General features: G+C 35.6%; 2 protein-coding genes across 2 annotated transcripts; both read right to left on the minus strand.

The window, feature by feature from the left end:
* Window positions 1-818: 818 nt before the first annotated feature.
* On the minus strand, window positions 819-5,981 carry LOC107011549 (formin-like protein 5). The gene is made up of 3 exons (XM_015211089.2): window positions 5,546-5,981; window positions 3,285-3,563; window positions 819-2,159 (listed from the first exon to the last, which is right to left on the minus strand). The coding sequence occupies exons 1-3, from the start codon at window positions 5,825-5,827 to the stop codon at window positions 1,077-1,079; spliced, it is 1,644 nt and encodes a 547-aa protein (XP_015066575.1). The 5' UTR covers window positions 5,828-5,981; the 3' UTR covers window positions 819-1,076.
* An 818-nt stretch (window positions 5,982-6,799) lies between these two features.
* Window positions 6,800-9,985, minus strand: LOC107011548 (probable galactinol--sucrose galactosyltransferase 5). Its single transcript, XM_015211088.2, has 6 exons — window positions 9,370-9,985; window positions 9,020-9,289; window positions 8,501-8,931; window positions 8,232-8,409; window positions 7,645-8,012; window positions 6,800-7,569 (listed from the first exon to the last, which is right to left on the minus strand). The coding sequence occupies exons 1-6, from the start codon at window positions 9,899-9,901 to the stop codon at window positions 7,006-7,008; spliced, it is 2,343 nt and encodes a 780-aa protein (XP_015066574.1). The 5' UTR covers window positions 9,902-9,985; the 3' UTR covers window positions 6,800-7,005.
* Between the last annotated feature and the right edge of the window lie 242 nt (window positions 9,986-10,227).

Below are 10,227 nucleotides of genomic sequence, written 5' to 3' on the forward strand. Positions count from 1 at the left end.
TATATTTAAAAATTAATATCGGATAAGTCATTTTTATTTTGATAATTATAGTAACAAAACTAACTTCTGCGCACCTCATTTAATACTTCAAAATACATGCTACCTCTCACTAATAAAAAAATAAATATGTAGTGAATAAGTCAAATCAGTAAATATAATAGTATAATTATTCTTTCATCCGTCCAATATACAGTTCTTAATAATATTTGTTAATGCCACCAATCTAAAGGGGAAAAGTGCACGATCATTTATTAATGCCGAACTTAATATACATTCCTATATAACAATATATCTTTCTCATGCATAGAGTTATAATTAAACTAATGATTTGGACTTTTTGGTTAATAAATCTATATTTTTATTTCTGATAAGGAAACGTGTGAATAAAAATATTACTGTATTTACTATTGGAATCCCTGTAAGAAATTAGAAGTCCTACTTATCGTAATGTCTTTTAAAGATTGCGTTGAATGAATATATGCAACCAAACAGGTATTTACCACAAAAGAAAAATACAAGTACTAATATAAAATAAATCAGTCCAATTCAAGAATATGATAATTTTAAAGAATAACAATTTCTTTACTACACATTGCAAAAAAAGATTAAGTTAATTTGCAAATAAAATGGTTTTCTTTCCATCATAGTACTAACAATTCACTTAAAGAACTTTTATCTTTTCATAAAATCTAATCCACTTGGTTAGCAGAAACAGAAAGATCCACATAATGAACTAAAAGATTGAACCTATTATCCATACACCATAAGTTTATGCAGGAACTGACCCACAAAAAAAAAAAAAAGCAAAGCACAAAAACTGATCAAACAAAAGCAAAGTTAAATGTCTCCAATGATGCTGTACAAGAGAATAGAAGAAAGGAAACGCAAAACAAAGGGAAATGTCACATCAACAAATCTCTATCTAGTGAGAAAGAACAAGTATCAAGTTTCAGGACAGTCCCAAAAACAAAGCGCCAAACCATTAAAGAATGCCGCTTAAATCCAAGCATAGTAAAAAATTTAAGACTTCGAAACTCAAGAATTTCTATACAAGAACTTGAACAAGACGAACCATGCTACCGACCAAGCCAACCTCGTGGTGGCTGAACTTCACCATCATTCATCAACTTGTCCAACACCGTATTCAAATCCACTGTCTGTCCACTCTCAGTCAACCTCCGAACTGTTGCCCTTACTTGGTCTCTTGGAAATCCCATGTTTGTAACTTTGTCAACAACATCATCAATAGGAACCCTATTACCACTACCGGGAGAACTAGACCCACCACTAACAGCAGAAGCAGTAGGAAGTGCTTGAGGTAATATCCTTGCAGTGGGGAGCTGCTGATAGCCACTTGAACCACTCTGGCCCATTGAAGGTAGGGAAACTTGTGGTGGTTTCATTGAAGAGCCACTGCCATACTGGCCTGGGGAACTGCTATAAGGATAAGGGTCACCAGGCATAGAGGATGGTCCATATACACCAGAATATCCGGGGCCAGGTCTGCTAGATGGGGGCTCAAATATATTAGGGGGAGTTCCATATAACTGCTGTGATGGAGGTGCTCCACTAGATGAATGAGGAGGTTGGCGTATGCTTGGCGGTGGATAAGTCTGGGATGGTACAAAAGGTGTCTCTTCACGATGATGGCCTACTAGAGGTTGAGGTTGAGGTTGAGGTTGCGAGGGATGAGTAAGATGTGGTTGAGCAGGTGGAGGTGGCTGAGAGTAGATAGGCTGAGGGGTGGACTGATGTTGTTGATGAGGAGGTGGTGGGGAAGGTTGATGCTGCTGTGCTACAGGCGATTGGTACTGATGACCTAAGTTTTCTGGTGCTTGACCAGCTGGTGGGTAATAAGCTTCTGGCTGAGGATGGGAGGGAATAGGATTATGGGGAAACTGGTTCTGAAGTTGAACTTGGTATGGCAGATTCTGTTGAGGGGGTGGAGGAGCTAGGGTAGAAGGTTGTTGTGTAAGGGCAACAGGAGGAAATTGCTGGTGAGAATGAAGAGGAGCAGTTGTAGGTTGGGATGAATCTGTATGTGTAGTACTATGGGTTTCCGCTTGCTGCTCAATCTTTGGAGCTTGTGATTTCATGAGCTGCAACTGAGCATCCATTATTTCTTGTTTATCTCTTATCACCTGAACGCCATCTTGCACCTACATGACAATGACAATGACAATTTAAGAAAACAAGTAAAAAATAACTCATGAACACCAAAAGGAGGAAAAAGGGAAGGAAGAAAGCACATGTACAACCACCACACTTAATTCAAGATATTCAGCATTAATCAATAACCACCCATCATAATGAGGAAAAAGGGAAGGAAGAAAGAACATGCACAACCACCACAATTAATTTAAGATATTCATCATTAATAAATAACCACCCATCATAATAACACAAAAAGGAAAAGAAGACATAAAGTATGTTTAAATCTATAATGGTATCCTTTTTTCTATTAGGAGATCATATTTTCATCTTTCTCTGGCGCAAAGCAGATAAGACAGGAAAAATTATATCGCTCCAAGAAATCACCAGTCAGCTTTATGACAATGCAATTCACACAACACCAGAATGACATAAACATGATGCACACAGTTACCAAAAAAATTACAAATGAGTTTTTAACGAAAACATCAAAGTGATTTTACCACTACAAGCCAGGGTGAATTGATATCACAGAGGAGAAAGCGAAGTGAGGATATAAATGGCAAAACACAGTTTCAGATCTGAAATTGTCATATGAAACACGATTTATAACCTCTCTATGGAACTCAAGTAGTTAATCAGATGCAGTCCCTTAATGTGCACCTCATTTTTCCTAGCATGACATTTAGTTGCATCAAGGTTCTCTGACATCTAACAGCTTTAGATATACAGATGGATTAAGGTGTCCGAAATGTCCTTGCAAGTCATTACACAAAGAGACAAGCCTATGAAGAAACTTTTCTCACTGTGTATATTTTAGAACTACAACTTCATTACACTGTGTAGTAATTCAAAATAGATCGGGAACAAGGTAATACAAAGAGAGGTCAAGAGCAACCATGGACTTGAAACAAGGATAAAAGTGGACATTCTTTAATACTAAACATTCTAAGGATGATAACTGGAAAAATGCTAAAAAGAAGAGTTACACTTACACCTAGTCAACAAGGAAAGAAACGCAATGCAGCCTACGGCTACACAACTCTAGAGTAGTTTACTTGATTTCATTCTAGTGTCAAACCAAGAGCAGCTAAATTGAAGGACAAATTGATAAATCTAAGATCTAAGGGTACCTCTCTGAGAATATTTTCTAGTTGTCTCAGTTTTCCATCAGTGACACCATGGTTGTTACCAACGGACAACTTGAGTTCATCAATAGAGTTATCAATCTGGCGATTTCTAGTCTCCAACTGTGATAGGCGAGCACTCACTCCCTCCACTGCATGTAGAAGATTATCAGCATACTTCTTAACTGTATGATCAATCTCTGATAATAGAGATGAATAAACACTGCCCAAATCTTTCTCCACAATAACCTTGGTAGGTCCAATTGTGTCAAGAGAACCATAATTCTGCATAGAAGTGAGAACAAAATAAGAATCTCAACTGAAAGGAGTGTTTATTCCAAATTAGGATCGCCTTATATTTTTCTTAACCTAATTAATCAGCTATGGGAGAGAATGATGATGGAGATGTACATGAATTGTTAATATGGTGGCATCAAGCAACTCAAAAGGACCAATGTAAGTAGTAAGAACAAATTTTACAGATGCAGAAAAATATACATGTAGATTAGAGAGAGAAATATGAGAAAAACATAATAAGAAGGCTGATGCTTAAAAAGTATGACTACCAAAATTTACCAAACTAACCTGCCTAAAATGCTTATAAGTGGCAGAACAAGGAATCTTCCCAAGGGATTAAAAAAATGTAAAAATGCTATAGTTAGAATTGAAGACATAAACTCAAAGAGTCCGTAAGGAAAAATCGAATATTGATGATAAGACTCTGCTAGTCTGTCCTCTTTCTCTCTCACACACACTGCACCCACGATGGAGTTTAAACCTAGCCCAAGCCTGACAACTAGCAGGTTCCATTTTCTTGTGCCTTCAGTCTCTAGTTTGCTTACATATTTTCCTTTGTGATTCTTATTCCTCACGTGAAAAAATTGTCTCAAAGCACTCTCTTTGGAGTTATGTTTGATATTAAGGATCACGTTCAGAAATAGGAAAATAAACAATTAGGTTTACTGAGAAGATTTTTGGAAATTGTGGTGTCATCAATTCTTCCAATTTTATCCTATTTTTTGTTACATATGTACGACACTTCTATGAATATGCCCTTGCGCTTCATCTATGCACGGGAAAACGGCACCATTTGTTAATAAAGATACACTATGTGGGGGAAATTCTACTTGTGGAGCGAAGTTTATTGTACTCTTGTATGGAAGTGTGTTCTCATCACTCTCACTTTTGCTTGCTTTGATCAAACTGGTGCTTTCCAGAGAGAAATTCCAGTATCAAATGTATGCCATTACTTGCAAAGAAAATTTTAAAAAGAAATTCTGAGCTTGAAAATTGTTAAAGACAGTTAACTAGTAATATAGAAAAAAAAAATAGCTTGGTTTGAATCTAAGCAAAATAGTTAATGGCCCATTATAATCAAGTGTTGGCAAAGATATGCAAGTAAAACAAATTTTATCAATGGTCAGGAAAATGGTAATTGTTGCATTTTTTCTTTTTAATAATTTAAAATTACTTCTATTCCCGTGACTTTAAATACCAAAACTGTGGGAATCAAAGAAGTAAACTTTCGGTCAAGTTGGGGTGTGGGACTCTATTGTTCCAATCTTGACTCTCTATCTTAGTCAGCGACCTGTTTATTGTCCCAACCCGTCTTTGCCCGGAAAATTTGACCAATCTGCCCATTTGACATTCCTACTCAAAATCCCGAAGTAACTAAATACGCAAAATTTATTTCATGTCAAGATAAGCCATAAACATAAACTTTGATAAAGAAAAAACTTACGAAAGAATCTATTCATGGCAAAAGAAATTTAAAAAACGACTCACTAGTTCTAAATAGGTACAGTGGGCACACATTAAGAGAAGCCATAAAAATGAACTTTTTCCATGGGTAAAAATCATGATCCATATGAAAGAATAAATATTAATTGGCCAGCTTTCTTTCAAGAGTAAAGACAAGGCTAATAAAAGTCCTGAATACAACCCCCAAATACTTGCACTACAACTTGAACTATAAAAACAAATGTCAAAACCGATTCATATAAAGTGCGATATAACAAAATCACATTGATTATCCACCACTGTACTCAATCGCTCCTAAACCCGATATACAAACAGAGCATTTGATCACTTTTAATACAAACACCATAGCAGGGGCGGATGGAACTCTCAACAGCAAAGATATTTACATAAAGTCGAACAAATTAAAATATATATATATTTCAGCCCGCATTTCTTAGATCAGACTAGATTATAGATATTAAAAAAAACATGTATGCTTTCAAAGAGAGATAGGTGAAGAAGTTTACTCTGATATTACTCTCAGCGTTGTTTTTGGAATCAGCAGAATTCCAAGCCCTAGCTACGCCAACATTACTAGAATCAATATTAGATTTGGGCGATGAAGATCCAATTGGGCGAATTGGATGAAATTCGTAACTGGGAACAATATCTTCTTTCTTCTGATCATCGCCGGTAATGTGACGATCCGCCTGAGGGTTAACGAGATCGATGAAGTCATTGTTGTTGTTGCTGTTCTGCGAATTCGATAGATCCATGATCTGCTTATCCATATACTGCGATGAATTCATGTAAGAAGCTTATTTGATTGAATGAAATTGAAGCTCTTTGCGTTGTTTCAGAAAAAAAAAATGATTTGTCGCTTCTCAGTTCGGCCGGTGGATATTTTGTATCCTAATCTGAAACGGGCCTAGCAAATGTAACTGGGCTTGCATTCGTGGGGTGTGTGTTGTCTTTAGAGTTTAGACTTTGATATCCTTATAGTACTTTTTAATATAATTTTTAAATAATATATGTTACTCATCTGTCCCAACTTATGTGATACGGGTAAAATTTTGGCCTAACTTATCGATATATATAAATATATGAGTATTTATATACATATATTGTATCTGTATCATTAATGTTTCTTATTGAATATATAATATTTGGAGGTATATATACGTTTAACTAATACTAAATCAATATAGATATTGTATTGATATCATTAAAGTTTCCTATAAAAAAATTTTCATTAGCCAATGATATTATAAGAGTATATTTTTTTTAGATATGTGGTTCAAGAATAATGATGTGTGGCTATCAATAATTCAATATAAAAAAAATAATGTGTTATTTGAATTTCAGACACGAAACTTCTCCATTCAAATGGACACCTATAATCACCGCGCTTAAGGTATATCTCTTTTCAAAAGGACCGTAGACTTACTTTTGATTTTTGACTTATTTTAACTCAGTTTTAAAAATAACTTAAAATAAATTTAAAATAAAAAATAACTCTCTCCAACTTTTTTTTTTTGACTTAAAATTAATTTCATTTTGACTTTTTATTTTTTGCTTAAAAACTATTTCTTTCTTCTTTTTTAAGTCAATTCAAATTCACTTTCTTCTCCTTGTGAAAAAATAAAAGAGAAGGAATATAAAATACAATCTTTTTCTTCCTTCTCCCCCAAGACACAACGCTTTTTCTTATCAAAAAGGAATCAAAAGTAAGGGTTATATAATTTCAGAAGCCACGTAACTAATAGCTACTTAGACAAGAATTTTGTATTATAAATATAAATTATTTCATCCTCATAACACACTTGAGGTATACATGCATAAAGTCATACATATGTGACTTCAATGAAAAATACAAAAACTAGGAAAACCCCCTCACATAAGCTAGTTACATAAAATAAAAATAATTATCCTTAATTCTTTGGGATCGGCTATATATAGAAAAGTTGAGGTTGAACTTATAGTTATGTTAAAACAAATATTCAATGACACATGAACCAGAAGGACTAGACCATGGTACATCAATTTTAACCATGAAATCCTCATATTCAAACGGGACAACTTCTCCATTAATCTTACAAGTGCTTGGTTTTTGAGAAGCAAAAATCTTCATTTCGCCAACGCCTTTTATTTCAACTTCAACTGAATTAGATTCATCGTCCAGCTCAATCGACTGAATCGCCCCACCTGTATTGAGCATATTCACCAGCCCAATTGGAGCAAATTGGACAGATTTGGTTCCCAAAATTGTAACAGGAGAAACCGTTAAAAGCTCGAAATTAAAAGGCTCGAGAGTGATTTGGACCGTGTCCGTAGGCTTTATCAAAACCAACTTCTTTTCTTTGAATGAGTAGAGCACAAATGTTTCAATTTTTTCCACGTAAATTGGGCTTGTTCCATGCTTCCACTCAACATCTTTTGGGCCGGCCTGGCAAGTCACAGCCTTGGAATATTGAGAAGCACAAATGTTACGTCTAGCCTCACGGTCCCATCCTCCACCTTGACAATTAAATGCTCCAACAACTCCCGTATACTAAAAAAAAAAAAAAAGACCAAGAATTAATTTTTCGTATATCTATCCATTAAAATTATAAACATGATATCTAACCTTATTGAGGTTCCAAATTTTGAGCATAGTTTTTCCATTATGAAGTGGATCTTGAAAGAGGCAATCACGAGTGGGAAGTGCATAATGTTGGCAACGATAGATGGAACCATCAGGCAACACCAATGTTTTGAGTAGGTCAAAGTTATGTTGGCCAACAGAGTCACTAATATAAATAGGGCCACCAGAAATAGCTCGAGAAGCTGCGTGAAACTCAGCACAAGGGTGTGTTGACTGAAACATGTCCCAATCTGGGTGAATAAAATTGCCCATCCATAAACTATTGTAAGCGCAATGCACCATGTGGCAACCTTGTAGCCAAAATGTACCATTTGGATCACCACAAGGATCTGTGCACCAAAAGTCATCTCCTGCACAATTAATAATCATAAATTATTTCATATAACTTGCCCCAATTCATTAATTATCAGTATTATAAATTTATAACTTACCTACAAAACACGACAAATACCAACCATATATAATCAATAAACAATTAAAGTTTCACCAACTCGTATCATGTTGTGAGTTTTAATTTTGCAACAATTATAATAGGAAAGAATAATCCAATTCATTTTTTGGTAACTTACCCACACGACCTAGGGCAATAGTCTCAGTACCAAGAAACATAAAATCATTGCAGTGTTCCATGCTAGCTATGACTCCGTTTCCGTTAAAATGCTTCTTTACTGAAGTTGTCAACGCTTTATAATAAGCTTTAGCCAAATCCACTCTACCACCATAATCCTCACATAGCATTTCCAACAACTTCACATCCATTAGGGAAAAAAAAAACAAATTTTAATATCGTGAATATATACTGACAGTATAAAAATTTAATAAAAGATAGAGTAGTTACGTGAATGACGTCGACTTTGACTCCATCTATTCCAACAGATTCCAGGTGAGAGTGTAGGCCCTCATACAATCTTTCAGCAATTTCTGGTGGGACCAACCCAATTCCATTGTTCACAATTTTATCAACTGCCAAATCTTCCATTGTTTTCTCTAATCCAGGGGTTAATTTGGGTCTAATAACTTTGGATTCGGGTAGACCCGAAACCCCGGGTCTTAACCCGCCCCAGTACCCACATAAAGCATGCCACACGTACACAAAGTCCACTGTATTGAACTCCTCTTTAAGGTCCTTAATAAAAGCACCCATGCCCTTATTGTTAGGGTCATCCTGCCCCAAACTTCTACGACTTACATAATCTCTAAACTTATAATTTTCCTCGAATTTGATAAGCCTACATGGCATTTGCTCACCGGCAGAGGTTCTATTTGTACCTGTTCAGACATAATATAATTAAAAAAATAATCTCTAACGACTTTTTTTAATAATTCAATCAAATAATTTAACGAGGATCGATCTTACCTTCTGAGGTGATTGGGTCATCGTCATGACAAATGGATTGCCAACCATCATCAATCAACACGAGTCCAGGTGGACATCCACCATCAACTAGCCCTTTCACACCTTCCCACACACCTTGAGGGTGCACCGTAAGGTAAAATGCATCCCATGTACACCAACCAAACTTATCTACTATTCCTGGAGGTGTTTTTTCTTCAAGGAGCTTAAAAGTACCTAGATGAATCCTAGCTACTTTAATTGCATCTTTAACCAAGCTGTATGGATCATCACCTGCCACATATACACGATATTCAGAATTTAATCTTTATGAATTTAAAGCGTTATAACTAATACGTTTGCCATGCACTTACCTGCATGCATATACAGTATGCTATGGAAGGCGTCTCTGGTAACTTTACTGGACCCACTTTCGACGCAAACATCGATAAAATCATCCTTTCCAGGCTGGAGAGAAGCCCGGAAGGGGCCTTCAATGAGCGGTAGAAGCAAGACATAAGGCCGACCTAATAAATCAGACTTATCAATAATGATCATTTGGGTCTCGTGTTCGAGGTCTCTTCCATTACTACCGGTCCAATGAGTAGTCCACCATACTTTAAACCGGAATATACTCATGAACTTGATGTCCTTTAGTTTCCCAATTGGCACAACGTGGTGGCTTTGGGCTTCATTTGATTTAAAGCCCACAAAGCAACCCGGAGTGGAAGTTACTGGTTTGTCCCTAGTGGTGTAATAAGGTGATGGAGTTGCATTAATATTATTTGGAACATGAGAAAGGATCATTTGGTCATTGACCAAGAATTTTGAATTTTTCAAGGTAATATCTGAAGAATCAACATGAATTTTGAAGTTTCCATCAGCTTTGTTAAAAATTGGAGCCATGGATGGATGAAAAAACTTAAGAATATCACAGAATAAAATATTTGTTTAGAATTTTTGAATGTGTAGTGTGTGGTTGAGAGTAAAATGAAGTTACGAGGATTTGGTAATTTATAGCACATAAAAAAGGTGATAGACTGTGCAAAACAGGAAACTTCAGGGGAAGAAAGTTTTGTTGGTCGGTTTGACAAGAAGTGAATTTTGTTAGATTAGGTGGGGACAGTTTAGTGTAAATGTAAAAGGTAAGTAGCTAATTAATATTATCCACGTGTACTTAAGATTTCTTCTACTCATTTTGTACAATTTTTAAATTAAATTTACAGGTGATT

The sequence above is a fragment of the Solanum pennellii genome, chromosome 2 (genome assembly GCF_001406875.1).
Source record: "Solanum pennellii chromosome 2, SPENNV200".
Taxonomy (NCBI): Eukaryota; Viridiplantae; Streptophyta; class Magnoliopsida; order Solanales; family Solanaceae; genus Solanum; species Solanum pennellii.

Coding starts and splice junctions, on each gene's coding strand:
- LOC107011549 (XM_015211089.2), bottom strand. CDS start 5,827: ATGAATTCATCGCAGTATATGGATAAGCAGATCATGGATCTATCGAAT. Junction 3,564..5,545: donor ACGCTGAGAGTAATATCAGA/GTAAACTTCTTC, acceptor ACTTCTATGCAG/AATTATGGTTCTCTTGACAC. Junction 2,160..3,284: donor TAGAAAATATTCTCAGAGAG/GTACCCTTAGAT, acceptor ATTGTCATGTAG/GTGCAAGATGGCGTTCAGGT.
- LOC107011548 (XM_015211088.2), bottom strand. CDS start 9,901: ATGGCTCCAATTTTTAACAAAGCTGATGGAAACTTCAAAATTCATGTT. Junction 9,290..9,369: donor CATACTGTATATGCATGCAG/GTAAGTGCATGG, acceptor TATATGTGGCAG/GTGATGATCCATACAGCTTG. Junction 8,410..8,500: donor TCAAAGTCGACGTCATTCAC/GTAACTACTCTA, acceptor ATGGATGTGAAG/TTGTTGGAAATGCTATGTGA.